The sequence below is a fragment of the Colias eurytheme genome, chromosome 19 (assembly GCF_061535395.1).
Source record: "Colias eurytheme isolate Ceu_HAF_F1 chromosome 19, ilColEury1 Martin Lab GWU primary, whole genome shotgun sequence".
Lineage (NCBI taxonomy): Eukaryota > Metazoa > Arthropoda > Insecta > Lepidoptera > Pieridae > Colias > Colias eurytheme.
The window spans coordinates 9,740,673-9,757,717 of NC_142998.1; the positions used below are offsets into that span (position 1 = coordinate 9,740,673).

At 33.3% G+C, this 17,045-nt stretch overlaps 2 protein-coding genes across 2 annotated transcripts; one reads left to right on the plus strand and one right to left on the minus strand.

Moving 5' to 3' along the window:
• Positions 1–1,672: 1,672 nt before the first annotated feature.
• On the minus strand, positions 1,673–14,978 carry LOC149900346 (sorbitol dehydrogenase-like). Its single transcript, XM_090113419.1, has 8 exons — positions 14,928–14,978; positions 13,836–13,869; positions 13,228–13,361; positions 12,733–12,923; positions 9,244–9,428; positions 8,680–8,855; positions 2,463–2,584; positions 1,673–1,927 (listed from the first exon to the last, which is right to left on the minus strand). Exons 1-8 carry the CDS (start codon positions 14,976–14,978, stop codon positions 1,768–1,770), a joined length of 1,053 nt encoding a protein of 350 aa, XP_089969545.1. The 3' UTR covers positions 1,673–1,767.
• LOC149900347 (uncharacterized) lies at positions 2,783–4,090 on the plus strand. The gene has a single exon (XM_090112928.1). The coding sequence runs from the start codon at positions 2,891–2,893 to the stop codon at positions 3,641–3,643; it is 753 nt and encodes a 250-aa protein (XP_089969054.1). The 5' UTR covers positions 2,783–2,890; the 3' UTR covers positions 3,644–4,090.
• Positions 14,979–17,045: the final 2,067 nt, after the last annotated feature.

The following is a 17,045-nucleotide window of genomic DNA, read 5'->3' on the forward strand; positions in this document are numbered from 1 at the left end:
TGTTTTTTATTGCTAATGATAGTTCTGATAGGTTTTCTTCTAATCTTAGTGTCAAAACATTGAGAGTAGCAATGCATATTCTTGTGCGCTTAGTTGTTGGAATCTCCATTTTGTATTTTTGATTGGGTAGAGTGCTTTTGATGTTGTTTGCTTCTTTTTGGTGTTGTTGATTTTGTATTGGAGGGTTTTGGTCTAATTCCCCACGGGGACCATCCGGATTGGGGAATGCAAGTGTTTTTTGTTTCTGTTGATGTTGAATATATGTTTGATTCCGGTTAGTATTTGAGATAGGTATTTTTGTCGGACATAGAGTAGGCTCGCTCGCGCATGCGTTGAAAAGCATCTGTCCGCTGGATTTTCTTGCTAGTGTTGTTGGCTTTTTCCTTGGGGCTTGGTGTCTCCGGCGTTCTTTTCCTTTTTTCATTTTCACGAAAAATATTGGCTTGTGCTTTGCGTTTCTCTATGGTTTCCTTAGAATAGTCATTTGTAATATAAGTGTTTTCTTTCATTTTTTTCTTGTTTCTTAGGATCTGGATTTTTTTCTGCATAGTCGTTAGTGTTAGCAAGATCGGTCTTATTTTTCCATTTTCCTTTATTTTACCCAGGCGATGCACTTTGTTAATTTCACTGTTTTCGAGAGGCACCTCCAAGTCCGTGATTGTTTTAGTTACCAGAGCGCTTAAATCTTCGTATCTCTCTGTGCTAGGTTCGGCGATTCCATGTAGAATGATGTTATTTTTCCTAGCGGTTAAATCTAATGTTTGTATCTTCTTGTTCAGTGTTTCGACTTCCCGCGAAAGTCTTATATTTTCCGCAATTATGGGCTGTATTTTTTCATCTACCATTTTAAGAACGTTTTCTGTTATTTGAATTGTTTGTTTGGTGAGCTCTTCCTTCATTTTTTCCAGAAGTAACATCATCTCGCCTGACATTTGTGAACTCATAATGGCGGCGGATAAAATTTTATTTCAACTGAACAATGCGAGCCCACGTTTTGAAGACAGCGTTTATGATGTGTTAGTTGTTACGTTGTTTGCCGTTTTTGTTTTTAACTTCTTGGGTTGGTAGTTTGGTACTTTAATTACGATGAAAAGTTAGTTTGATAAATTTCAAATGACAATCGACTTTTTAGGTTAAGTACGTGTTCGTGCTATTTTTGATACACTTTTTTATTATAAAACGTGTTTTCCGCACTGAATTTATTTGCACTTGATGAAGTTCGACACTTGAATCAACTGGTTTATTCTCGCAATACACTGAACAACGACTTTTACACAGTTATTTTAATGATTTTCGCGGAGCTCGTTATCTGACTTGCTTACGACGCCATTACCGGAACCGGAATCCAAATCAAATCAAATCCAAGCATTCGATAAACCTTGTTATATGAAAACAAGGCTTTAGTTGCGTAGTAGTAGTGACGATAATACAAGTAAAAACTAAAATAAATACAAATCACACAAAACGACAAGAAAACGAATTGAATATATAACCACTTTTGTGGTATTTTTATTTTGAATGTTATACATATAGGTCATAATTATATAAATGAAGTTAAAGGCATAACGAAAAATAAAACAAAGCACTATGTTTAAAATGTTTATTTATCTCAAAAAAATACATACATTATTCACAAAAAGCAATCGATACGAAACAATATCACCGATTGGTACAATTTTACAAATAGGTAAATATAATTCAATGATTATTATTAAAGGCGATCTATAAAATCAGAAACACTTACAAAAATTTACAAAAACAGTAAATTTATACAATACTTTGATCAACATGTATAATGATTTTCATGGCGGCTCCACTCTTTGCTAGTTCGAATGCTTCTTTGGCCTCATTTAATGGGTAGTGGTGTGTGATGAACGATTTGAGATCTAATCTACCGGTGGATACAGCGGCTAATGCTGAGGGATATCTAGAAAATAGTTAAATAATTATTAATTAGAGGATTTAAAACGTGAATAAAAAATTAACAACGTGTTAAAATTAACTACCGATGTAATACGTGTCTTGATAGTTGCTCAAAGTCACAGAACACAGAAAAGATACTAAGTAGGTAATGTTAACTGAGGTTTTTTTTAAAAACTCTCTCTACATTCTAAGACAGTGCGCGCACGAGCAACTTTGTCTCCGCAACTATTTTGTCTCTCCCACCTATGGGCTAGTATGAAAGTGCGCGCACGTAGCGACGCAACTCCCCATACAAATTGATGGGAGAGACAAAATAGTTGCGGAGACAAAGTTGCTCGTGCGCGCTAGCTCTAAAAGTGCGTGTATCATAGAAATCAAATGAAGGTAAAAATGTTCTAATATTTAAGTTGTAGTCTATACGCGTAGTTAAGTTCGCTTAGATGCCCGGTAAAGCTATTAAAAAACGGCATACCTACATGAAAACAATGGAAGAGGATAATAGTTTCAAACTTTTACATTTACAATTATTTGAAACTTACGAATTCAAAAGTCGATACGCGCCGATAATATTGACTTCCCGGAGTAGAGCTCCCGACAGAGGCACTTGCACCATTTCCTCACCAATACCGACCACGAGCACCGTTCCACCCGTTCGAGTTACCTACAAAATACGCCTTTGGTTTTATTTTTTATCATGACTACAGATTATACATATAAATAGTGAGTGATATATTTTATGTGTGAGAATGTTTTTTTTTTCATTGTGGGTAGGTGGAAAAGTGTAGACGTTTCGTAATTTTACTGTATCATTTTAAATTGTTTTTAATGTTAATGGAGTGTGTTTTTACATATATGCATTAAATTATAACTACCACTACCAACCAGCAACTGTCTCCTACAAATTAAATCATTTAACACCATTATCTACAACATATGCCAATAACCTGTAAGGCAACATAACCACAAAATGGATTCAATCTCACAGAAGATGGCTGAAATGACCGAAATGTTTACTAATAAGATGGATGAGTTCCAACGGGATCTAAAAAATAATAACTCAGCAACTAGAATTCCATCTGAGAAACTTGCATCAGAGTTTCATGTGTTTAGAACTTTTGTCATGTCATCCTTGTCATGCCTCCAGTCGCAGGTTAATCTTTTAAATCAGCTTTATGACCAACAAGAAATGCGGAGTAGACGCAAGATGCTTCTAATACATGGTGTAACAGAGTCAAAAGATGAAAATCCTAGTGAGTGTGTTTCAAAATTAATATCCGATCATCTTGAACTAAGTACAATTGTACCCGAGGTGTTCTCCCGTTGTCACAGGATGGGTGTAGCAAAAATGGATAAACCACGTCCGATTCTGGTTAAGTTCCAAGATGCGAAGCTTCGTAATCAAGTTTGGCTGGCTAAGACTAAACTCAAAGGTACAGCTATAACATTATCTGAATTTCTCACCAAGTGCCGACACGAAGTGTTTATGGCTGCAAGAAAAAAGTTTGGTGTGTCAAAGTGTTGGACTAAAGATGGGTCCATTTTTGTGATCAATGCTGATGGTGTTCGCCAACGAATAAGCACAATTGCTGACATAGACGCTTTACAACCACAAAATTTTGACGGTGAGGGGCAAACCATTACTGCTTCCGCTAGCACTTCTCAGAGGTTATTGACTCAACAAAACTCCAGGGCCAGAAGAGTGCAAAAACAAATTAAGTAGTATGTCTTTTATTATTATTATTTAACTATGTCTTTTATTATTTAACAATGAAGTGTACCTTATTGGGTCAAGTTTTCTTTTATTTTTTTGTTATTTCTTTATTCTAATGCTTACTTTTCTACAGCAACTTTTTATATGTTACCTATAGTGATACATACTCTTAGTTTACACATATTTATATGATTCATTCAATAGTTTTTCACATACATAGTATTACCATTGTCATAGTCTCTTTTGGAACCGTTACCTATAATGTTTATTAACATAAATTCAGTTTGTCTAATGTATAGTAGAGTAATACATTGATTAAAACACTATCACTGTCAATCATTGCGATTTGTTAATAAAATTGTTAAAAGTAAAGATGCTGTAATCTGGCCGAAGTTTTATAGATAAAATTCTTCAAATCTGCGAGCACAAAATAAAATAGTATATTAGTATTCTTAAATCATAAGCATAGTTTATAATTGTTACTCATTTTCATTTGTAAATTGTTTATTTACATTGAGCAAGTGTATGTATATTATTATTGTCTAATGTCAAGTGCTGTCAACAGTCAAACTTATTAAATTGATAATGTTGCTATATGTCAGTTGTTATTTGACAATGTGTACAGGGTTCTTGGTGTTGTAATATTTTATTAATTATACTGGAAGGTTCTGGTAAAGGTATGTTCAAAATTTTAAGTTTAATTTAAGAAAGAAAACCATAATCAAGTTAAGTATTGCAATAAATAATATATATATATATATATATATATACATATATATTTTATTAGTCTTTTATAGTAACTGCATCTTTTATATACCCATTATCTTGTTTTGCATTTGTAATTTATTGTTTAATTTTGTTAGTATCTATTATTTTGCAATTAACTTATTACTATTGTTGTTACTTACTTAGTATTGTTGTTTATTAACTTTTATTTTATAAATATACAGGTTAATTTATTTATATACTTACACATATATTATAGTTATTATTATTATTATTATATATACTTATATATATATTTTTTTAAGTCTAATAAATAATGTCTCTGAACGAAAGTCTCATTAATGACGACTATTTCTCACTTTCGTCATCCTCTGAGGAGAGTTTTCATAGTACTGCTTCACAATATATTCCTATTAATATCTTTCTCAACAACTGCTTCCCTGCTTCTTCAAAACAATTTAATGTTGTCCATATAAATGCACAGAGTATCCCGGCGCATTACACTGATTTCCTTGCATCGTTTGAGTCTAGTAATGTTCAAGCTATTTGTGTATCCGAATCCTGGCTTAAACCTTCTCTTCCTTCCTCTTCCTACTCCCTCCCGGGTTTCCGTCTGATCCGCAACGACCGTATCGGTCGGGGTGGTGGTGGTGTTGCCATTTACTTACGCTCCCAAATTCCTTTCACAATTCTTAGTTCATCTCCTCAACCCACCCCTGCTGATTCAGCGGAGCACCTTTTCCTAGAAATTATTGTGTCCCATGTTAAGATCCTTCTCGGAGTTGTTTATAGTCCATCTTCAACTCTTGACTTCTTTCCTTCGTTTGATATTCTCTTGGAACAATTCACACCTTCATACAGCCACACAATAATAATGGGGGATTTTAATACTTGCCTATTAAAACGCGATTCTCGATCTTATAAATTAGAAGCAATTATTGATTCCTATAATCTACATATTCTTCCTCTCCAACCCACTCACCATTTTCCTAATTCTATTCCGTCCTTACTTGACCTGATAATTATTTCTAATCCTAACTTTATCTCTAATCATGGGCAATGTAGTGCTGACGCCTTTTCCTACCATAACTTAATTTTCCTTTCGTATAATATTCGTCCTCCTAAATCAAAACCCCAAGTTGTTCTCCAGCGAAATTTTAGTCGTATGGACTTGGAACGCCTTTGCTCTGATGCCAAAAAAATTGATTGGAACGTTATTAACCAGTGTGACAATGTCAATGATAAGGTTGAGATTTTTAATTCTCTAATTACCCAGCTTTATGATGTTCATGCTCCAGTTAAACCTATTAAATTAAAACATTTACCAGCTCCCTGGCTCACTGAAAACATCAAGTCACTTCTCAATAGGAAAAATCAAGCAAAAGGAAAGTTTAAATCGAGTGGTTCTGATGATGCCCGAGAGAAATATATTAGACTTAGGAACCGCTGCAATACGTTATGTAGGGATGCTCAGCGACGACACATACATACTTCAGTAGAGAACAGTGATTCATGTAAAATCTGGAAATTCCTCAGGAGCCTGGGTGTTGGCAAGCAAAAACACTCCTCGTCTGTATCCAAAATTAACACCGACGAGCTAAACGCACATTTCTCTAACATACAATGTAACTTTGACAGTGCAACTAAAGCTAGGACACTAAATAACTTATCTTCTACATCCTCTTTCCCATCCTTCTCTTTCCAACACTTCAGTGATTTAGATGTGAAAAAGAGCTTGTTATCCATATCTTCTACAGCAGTCGGTTGTGATAACGTTAGCCGTGCTATGATCCTTCCCATAATTGATATTGTTATCCCTGTAATTGCACATATACTAAATTTTTCTATCTCTTCTGGCGTATTCCCTTCAGTCTGGAAAGATGCATATGTGATCCCGTTACCTAAGAAACCTAATCCTAGTTCCTTCTCCGAATTCCGTCCCATATCTATTCTCCCATTCCTATCAAAAATTCTTGAACGTCTTGTCCACCAGCAATTGAACACTTTTATAAATAAGCACAATATCCTTAATCCCTTACAATCCGGTTTTCGCCCAGGCCATAGCACGGCTACTGCCTTGGTTAAAATTACAGATGACATACGAGCTGGTATGGATGACAGGCTGCTTACCGTATTGACACTGCTAGATTTTAGCAACGCGTTTAATTGCGTTGACTTCGACATACTTCTGAAAATTCTAAGTTCTCATAACATGTCTGCGTTAGTATTGCAGTGGTTACACAGCTACCTTAGTGGTCGTCGGCAAAGAATTAAAATTGATGACTCTTTGTCCTCCTGGTCGAATCTCACTGCTGGCGTTCCACAGGGCGGCATCCTCTCTCCTCTTCTTTTCGCTATTTATATCAACAACATAACAAAAGACATTTTATCACAGCATCACATATACGCAGACGACCTTCAAATATACACTCAAGCTCCTATCTCTGATCTCTCATCGGCTATTTCCACCACAAACGCTGACTTGGCCACAATAGTAAGTTGGAGTAAACAGCATGGATTACATGTGAATCCAATAAAAACTCAATCAATAATTGTCGGTAGTTCACAATACATCCAAAAATTAGATTGGGAAAATCTGCCGCCAATAACTGTTGATGGTGTTGTGGTTCCGTACAGTAAGAATGTTAAAAATTTAGGTCTCTGCATTGATCGTTCTCTGTCTTGGAATGAACAGGTAAAGCAGGTCAGTAAGAAAATATATGCCGCATCACATTCGCTTAAACGAATTCGTAACTTTCTTCCAATTCCGACTAAAATTTTGCTGGCTCAATCCCTCCTTCTCCCTATCCTAGATTATGCCGATGTATCCTATCCCGATCTCACCGAACTTCTATTGGATAAGCTCGAGCGATTTCAAAATCTATGCATTAGATTTATATTTGGGTTACGCAAATATGACCATGTATCCGATTATCGTGCTGGACTCAGATGGCTCCCTATCAGATTACGCCGGGATACTCACATACTCCATTTGCTTTATAAAGTTTTGTTTTATCGTAACACTCCCTCATATCTCAAAGATAAATTTCAGTATTTATGTACTCACGGACTGAACCTGCGCTCTCATGAAACTCTATCTCTATGTATTCCTACACACAAATCTTTCTACAATTCTTCATTTACTGTGAAAGCTATTAAACTGTGGAATGATCTCCCCGTCACAATTAGAAAAGCTCAAACTTTCGAGACTTTCAAACGATTACTGAATAATCATTACAATAAAAAGTGATAACTTATTGTATTTAGGTATATATTTTTATTATGATATTTATTTAATATATGCTTTATGTATATATATATATATATATATATATATATATATATATATATATATATATATATGTATGTGTGTATGTATGTTTTTATTTATAATAATTTGTATGTACTTATGTATGTGTATGTGTAGGTATATTGTTTTTTGAATTTGTTTTTTAATTATTAATCTAATATAGCTTTACCACCACCCTCTGTCATGATTTTATGTTTTTTTATCTTGTGTTTGGTTGCCTGGAAGAGATGGCTACTAAAGCCATAAGGCCGCCATTTGTGCATGTCTCTCTTCTGTATATGTATGTCTTTTTCCTGTTTGTAATGGTGTACAATAAAGCGTTTTCATTCATTCATTCATGTTTGATATTCTGTTTAGCTTATCTCTATCAAGTATGAAAATGTAATGGTAAAAGTTTCAAATAGGCGGTCAGAAATATTATCAGCAAGCGGTGAAATGGTCATATTTCATTTACCTACTCCTTACGAAAGTAGATGTTTAAGGCGTTACCCGGCAATTTCGACTATGTTCAACCTCTATAAAGTCTGGTACAACATAAAGCACAATACCGAAAAAAATATATAAAATAGGATGGTCTTTGATCTTTAATTGCTCGCGAGGAATTTTTTCCAAAGTTAATAGATTTCTAGAAAAAAAATGTGCCGTGGTCATCGATTTTTCCGCAAATACTCTATAAACTTCGTAACCTGCTGACTTAGAGCTCTGAAAATTTTATGTATAATAAATTATCAGTTACACAACAGTCCCTGACGAGGATTTTTTGTTTCACTGATTGGTATCTTTTTAAATACAAAATGCGAGGAAAAAAGAAGGTGCAGCGGGAGAGGTTTGAGATCCGTCAAGTATGGTCAAGGTTATTAGCGCATGTATAAGCCTTAAAGATATAAAAGAGTAAATAGTTACTAGGTAGACCTAGTACCTAAAATCAAGTCTCCTTAGATACGCACTTTATTACTACATAGTTTATACGTTCGATAGGTAGGTATATAAGTTCTAAAATTAAACTTACCATCAAAGCTACTCTTTGTGCTGAAGCGAATCCACACGCATCTATACTAATATTAGGATTTGTCCCCATTATTTCCAATATTTTGTCAACAACTTCTTGATCTGATAGGCCTTTGACCATAACTGTGTAGTCGACACCTAATTGCCGAGCTGTTTCTAATCGAGATTCCACTACATCTGAAAAAAGTACATTTAGCTATAAAATTTAAATTATGGTTTACACATTATAAATTTATTTCAAACTAGCTGCCCCACTATAGACGCTGGCCTACTCTATTGGCTTTACGGTTTTTCTCTCCATAGGAATCAATCTTGTTCTAGCGTTAACTACTCTTGAATAGTCTGTGCTTGTACCAAAAACAAAAGTATCCAAAGCGATTTTACAATTTACAGTAAGATACAATAGGCCTAAAAACCGGCCTTAATACCGAAATTGATTCGATCTTGATTTTATTTTCAATTCAAATACTGTTTTGATTCGATTTCGATCTTGAGCTTTTTACTTTGCAAACAATTCGTTTCACATTGAAGTCTAGTTAATACCTATTTGTTTGTATTTCATTACCAGTCATCAAAATCTTAGCAGCGCCCATAGCTTTCGCAGTCATAGCGCACAGAACTCCAATAGGGCCCGCTCCGAATATCACGATGTTGGAACCGAGTTTGACGCCCGCGCGAGTGCAGGCGTGTATCGCGATGGCGAGCGGCTGCACTGCTGCTGCTTCTTCCATACTAACGTTGTCTGGTATTCTGAAAATGATAGGTTTCTATGCTAATGATAATTATGTTCAGTAAAACCTCTATCTTATCGAAGTTGCATTAAAATTCGTTCAGCGATTCTGTAGGTCTTGGACCGAAAGACAGCATTTTAAAAAGTTCATTTCGAATAAAATAAATTATTAATTAATTAAAAATAATAAGGAGCATTAGCAACACATGATAAAAATTAAAAACGTTATTATCTATCTAAGGTAACTGTGTATAACACAGACAGACATAGTTAATATGAATTAACTTAGGTATCTGTTTAGACGATATAGTTAAATTCCGATAGTTTGAAATAACGCAAATAAATTTTTGCATTGGTAAGAACTATAATATTTCTCTTTATAGCAAGTAGCATTACGATTATATAATTTCACCACAAAATAAATAGTGTTTGTTCAATGTGTACATTTGTGTGATCACAGCAAATGTTTCATCACAGCCTTAAACTTCTGTTTTCAGCCACATTTTTTTTTATAAGTACTCAAAGCGATAAAATATAATTAAAACGATGATGAATCGTCAAAAATTATATACTTCAATAACAACATCAAAAGTAAATAATATGTTTTTTTTTAAATTCAGTGTGTTTTTTTTCAAAATTCATTACATTACATTTGACCATCGCTTCGCCTGATGGAAAGCGACAAACATGTTCTAGGATGGATGGATGGGTCTTCAAGCGTAGAGTGAACAGGTACCTTCTAGGGTTAAGCGCGTTCCATCTTAGACCACATCTCAGCTTAACATCAGGCGAGATTGTGGTCAAGCGCTTCCTTATTACCAATAAAAAAAAAATAAAAAAATGGAGCACGCTGACGTAAAAGATGCCTATTCACTTTTCTTATAAATAAATATATGTATTATAGGCCAGTGGAAATTAACATTAAATTCGCAAAGCACGATGTAGATTTGAATTTTTGGTATGTTGTTTGGATCAGTTAGGGTGATGTAAATCCCAATTTGCAACTTCGAAAAAGTTGTGCTCGCTGCGCACCACGTGATAAACTGCGAAAATTTTGGACTTTTTTCACTTTTTGCTCTAAAAGTCATAAACTATGCGTTTCCGACAAGTATGATTCAGTACATAAATTAAGGTTATTAAATTTGCAACAATTTAAGCCTAACCGCAGCTCTCTAAACCTTATAACGACTTAACTGTGGCCATTCGAAGATGGTTCATTTTTCCGGAAATATTGAAATTTTTAGTTTTGCTCCCGTTTGAAGCAAAATATTGGAAAAAACCGCTCGTTCTATGAGAAGTTCGTATAATAAAGTTGTAGTGCATTTAATTTTCTTTCATAAGAGCATAGAACAAAGTCTGTGAGACAAATATTTCACACACAATATCTGAAAAACAAAAAGAAGGTAGAAATAGATTTTTAAAGAATTGAAACTGAGAGCATATAAAATCATAAAAAGAATAATACTTTTTCATTTGCAGGATAGGTAATTAACAAAATTACAAAATTTGGGAAAGCAGGAAAAAAGATTATACGCAAATAATAAACTGCGAAAATTTTGGACTTTTTTCACTTTTTGCTCTAAAAGTCATAAACTATGCGTTTCCGACAAGTATCATTCAGTACATAAATTAAGGTTATTAAATTTGGAACAATTTAAGCCTAATTAAAGCTCTCTAAATCTTATAGCGACTAAACTGTGGCCATTCGAAGATGGTTCATTTTTCCCGAAATATTGAAATTTTTAGTTTTGCTCCCGTTTGAAGCAAAATATTGGCAAAAACCGCTCGTTCTATGAGAAGGTCGTATAATAAAGTTGTAGTGCATTTAATTTTCTTTCATAAGAGCATAGAACAAAGTCTGTGAGACAAATAGTTCACTCACAATATCTGAAAAACAAAAAGAAGGTAGAAATAGATTTTTAAAGAATTGAAACTGAGGGCATATAAAATCATAAAAAGGATAATACTTTTTCATTTGCAGTATAGGTAATTAACAAAATTACAAAGCTAATTAAATTTGCAACAATTTAAGCCAAACCGCAGCTCTCTAAACCTTATAACAACTAAGCTGTGGCCTTTCAAAGATAGTCAGTTTTTCCCGAAAATTTCAAATTTTTAGTTTTGCTCCCGTTTGAACCAAAATATTGGCAAAAACCGCTCGTTCTATGAGAAAGTCGTATAATAAAGTTGTAGTGCATTTAATTTTCTTTCATTAGAGCATAGAACAAAGTCTGTGAGACAAATAGTTCACTCACAATATCTGAAAAACAAAAAGAAGGTAGAAATAGATTTTTAAAGAATTGAAACTGAGGGCATATAAAATCATAAAAAGGATAATACTTTTTCATTTGCAGGATAGGTAATTAACAAAATTAAATTTTCTACAACTTTATTTTATGACCTTCTCATAGAACGAGCGGTTTTGCCAATATTTTGGTTCAAACGGGAGCAAAACTAAAAATTTGAAAATTTCGGGAAAAACTGACTATCTTTGAAAGGCCACAGCTTAGTTGTTATAAGGTTTAGAGAGCTGCGGTTAGGCTTAAATTGTTGCAAATTTAATTATCTTTGTAATTTTGTTAATTACCTATCCTGCAAATGAAAAAGTATTATCCTTTTTATGTTTTTATATGCCCTCAGTTTCAATTCTTAAAAAATCTATTTCTACCTTCTTTTTGTTTTTCAGATATTGTGAGTGAACTATTTGTCTCACAGACTTTGTTCTATGCTCTTATGAAAGAAAATTAAATGCACTACAACTTTATTATACGAACTTCTCATAGAACGAGCGGTTTTTGCCAATATTTTGCTTCAAACGGGAGCAAAACTAAAAATTTCAATATTTCCGGAAAAATGAACCATCTTCGAATGGCCACAGTTTAGTCGTTATAAGGTTTAGAGAGCTGCGGTTAGGCTTAAATTGTTGCAAATTTAATAACCTTAATTTATGTACTGAATCATACTTGTCGGAAACGCATAGTTTATGACTTTTAGTGCAAAAAGTGAAAAAAGTCCAAAATTTTCGCAGTTTATCACGTGGTGCGCAGCGAGCACAACTTTTTCGAAGTTGCAAATTGGGATTTACATCACCCTAACTGATCCAAACAACATACCAAAAATTCAAATCTACATCGTGCTTTGCGAATTTAGGGTTTTTTAGTGTCGATTTCTACTGGCCTATTAATTAATTATTATTAACAAATTAAAGCGAGCGTGGTCAAGGGGAGATGACGCTCGCTGTAAAGTGTTCAAAGTGTCTTTACTTTCCAAAATATGTACTCTATTAATGTACTCGTGAAAAAAACACTTAATACTTGATCTTACTTATGGCAAAAATCAGCCACATGTTTGTAATAAGTGCACAAGTTGCCATGTGCACTATTGGTGGAGCAATACTGCGGCTTATCACACAGGTTGTACCGGCCGGCGCGACAAAACTCGCAGGATCTACACGGCTGTGTCGGCTCGATGGCTACACGGTCGCCTGGCTTGAGGGTCGTTACATTTGCACCTACCTAGAAATTAAATAGTTCTCACATATTATATTTAGGCCACACATGTGGTTAATAACTTAATGAGTTATAATATTTCGTATTTTCTAAAAACTGACTTACTATCTTATTTTTTATTCTACACGGTCAGTCGAACAAACATATACCTATATTCAGTTTTCAACCGACGTCTCTTAAGACAACATCTTCGCATTTCGCAAAAAGTTTGAATTTTGAAACGTTTTTCAAATTTTCTTACGAAGAGCCTTCGAGGATGTAACTCTGTAGTTATTAGGTACCTTCAAGAATATATTTCAAAAGCCCTTACTTGCACAACAACACCAGCCCCTTCATGTCCCATGACCAGCGGCTCTGTGATCACCTCCAGGCCGCAGCGCCCCGTGGAATATATCTTCAGATCCGATCCGCATATTCCCACGCAAGCTACTTTTATTAAGACCTCTGAAAAGTTGTAAAAATATGAAATTCTCAACCCATTGATATAAGAGCTATTCAGGTACCTTAATTAGATTGACATTGTTTGGCAAAAACAATACCGTCTAAACCACTGAACAGATTTTTACCTTTATATATTGTATTCTTTATATAAATTAGTCATTAGAAATTGGTTAAAACTAGATACTATGGGGCATAAAAATTTTTCAAGGATGATACTTAGTGGATTGTGATGGAAATATGATTGGTGCGCCGTGCGCGACATTCAGAAAAAAAGCTAGTGCAAACACTGAAACTTGAAAAGTTTGAACTGCATACATACCTATTTACATAGTATTTATTTATTTTAATTTTCAATGCTTATCGATTTGTACATTGTAAATTGTGTATAGGTAACCAATATGCATCATACACCTACCTAAGTAATAATTAACATCACATTGAAAATAAATATTCTAATTTTAAGGAATTAGCTCTCACCATTATCATTAATTGAAGGCACGGGATGATTTTCCTGCAAATAAAAGTTCGCTGAATAAAAAATAATAACTCGTTGGGAAGCATAGATTGGTACGAAAGTAGGTACAGGTAAATTAGCTTGGAGAAATTTTTGCGTTTGTAGTAGTGTATGGTCAGCAAATAAAAAAAAACAACATTTTATTTTTAGTTTTTATTCAAGTATACATATAATATTAGTATTATTAATATTTTATTAGTTCCAAACATTACAAGCAGTGCCGATTTTTACTTCAGTGAAGACGTGTATGAATTAGGTGTTCTCCGGCCAAAAATGTAAACCACGGTAAAAGTGAAACTGTTCGAACGGTTCCGAACACTGCTTTGTGTAGCGCATGTCGCGTGCCGGTCGGCTGCCGAGTAGGTATACCTACTCGGCAGCCGCGATACACGCGACATGCGCTACACAGACCAAAAAGTTTGAGACGATGTAATAAAAGTTTCACTTTAATAACAAACAATAACAACAATAACAAACAATAACAACAATCAACAAATACAAAATTTAACAATTAAACTACGTAATAATTATAATTTTCGAATGAATTAATGTGTGCTTTATGTTCTAACGTTACCAAGCGACTGACGCCGGAGAGGCACCTGCGGACAGCGTAAACTGGTTTATTCTGGTTTTGTGCGTGTTTCCACTTTCCACTATCAAGTGACGATTTATTTATTTGTTTTGTTTCGTAATTATTATGGTCAAATATTAATTACCAAACAAATTATTATGAACACGATATTTTATTGTTTCACGGTATTCGCCTTGTCATTGGCTCAAGGACGTAAAATTGAATGATATATTATTTTTTTTATAAAGTCAAAACCATTTTCTTTAAAACATAAATCAGAGTATTGCTAGGGATAAGTATAAAATTAAAAAGTAATGTTAGGATATCGAAACATTTTTGTATAGGCTAGAACGATATAATGGAAACGCGCTCTATGATCTGAGTAATATACACACCACTACATATGCAAAAATTTCTCGAGACTAATTTCACTGTACCTACGCGTGCGTGGTTTTAGGGACTAAAAATTAATATCATCACTTACAATTCTAAGGTCATAGGGTCCATGTAAAACAACAGCACAGTTTTCAACCATTTTGTCCAAACTTGTTTTTGAAACTGAACCAAATAAACCGAATGATAACTTTAAACCATTTATCTCAGTAGGTATTTCATCTTCGTGTGTGTTTTGTTAATTAATTAAACTAACTGATGCTCGTGCCTCGTGGTGCCGTATAATAAACCTAAATATTCTTAAAAGTTATTTCTAATTCCTATATAATTAATTATTAATAATAAAAACAGTTAATCCTTCATCTTAACCAATTTAATTATCATGTAATAATAGGACCAATTTATCAGACTTTGCTGATAAATTAATGGGTCCTTATTAGGTATTTAAGTCACCCTGAGCTTCGTTTCTTTAACCTGCAGCCGTATCAAAAAAATCTTTAAATAAATTCTTGATATGGTTCGTTTTTTTTATCATAATTTAAATATTCAATACGTGTACAATATTTTAACAATAAACACATACACAATTACCTACTTTGTGTTTGAAATCACAGAAATAATTTGGAAAATCCAAAAGTGCACGCCTCATAATTTTTTTTAATAATTATTTATTAATTATTATTTTTGTTTATTTAATAACAATTAAACCACATCGAATCAGACCCTGAAAAATGAAAGGGTTCTATTCCTGAGCATACTCAAGCGTAAGAGAAAAAAAAAGACTCGATTAGTAAAGTATTTCGGTCGCTATCGTGTTAACAAGAAAATCCTCCGCACATACAGACACACGGACGTCCAAGACAGAACTTTTTTAAACTGTTTTTTAACTAGTTTAAATAACAAAAATGACATCAAAAATATCATGAATGTTAAAAATAGTGTTTTTTCTTAATATTAATTAGTGTATGTATTATCTTACAAGTGCAATGTATGATACATAAAGACATTTTAAGTTTGAAAAATCAGATGTTTTGCGCGAAGTGACAGTAGTACCCACCTCAACGCTTCGCTTATGAGGCGTGCAATAGTGTCATCATCAATCCAATTGAGAAACTTTTGAAAAAAATTTAAACTAAAATTCAAAATAACGGTTAATAAATTCATAAATGAACAATGTAGCGGGCGAGAGTGTGTGTTGATAAATAAGCTAATCAGATATATTACGCAAATGTCTTCTATAAACACACAATTACACAACTAATTAAGATAGAAATTGTGTAATCATTAACAAGATTAATTTTAAACACGTCCTCGTTTATTTGATATTATATTATTTGAACTCTATGATAAAAAAAATTAAATGCACACCGAAGTTTTACGAAGTAATTCTGGCAGTTATTAAAATAAACTTTTACAACTAAAAAATCATTAAGATTTAAATAATAATAAGAATAGCCTGCGGGCACGAAAGAGGCATCATCACATAGGTAGGTACTTTTGCGTTCAGGTAAAACTGAGTGTGTTAATAAGACAATTACATACAATTAGTTTTTAATCATTAATTTCCAAATAATATCAAACGATAAACAAAAAAATCAGTTTAATATTTTGTCAATTTTCTCAATACAATTTTTAGATTGAATCAAATTGAGTGTGATAAATAACAAATAACAGTGGCCCCATAATACTTGAGGTACTTACCAGCGTCTTAGTTACCTATATAATCATGATTGAATTTTGAATGCGCTTTTCGAAGGTTTTTTTAAATACCCTCTCAAAGCCCTCTTTTTCTCTCAATTCTTAGTGACATGCAATAATGTACTGGTTATGTTATCAAAAGCCACTCAAAGTTAATCACGAAAAGTCATGTGATCAACATATTAACGAATTGCAAATAGGTAAATGGCGAATTTAATACTTTTAAAAATGGCTTCTCTTCTCATATCATTCATATAGAGGAAAAAAATAAAATAAAACAACAATTCAAAATTTGCTTAGCTTTATTTATTACGTGTTATAAAATATTTTCATTATACATATATACAATAAATAATTATGCATGGAAAAGGTTTTGTATAATAATTCATTTCATGACTAGATATTGTACAACGTTGTTATGATTTACATTTTGAACTTTTTACTTTTTAGGATGTGTAAAATTTTTACCAATTTCTTAAAAATATTGATTTTTAATACTTTTTACCATTAC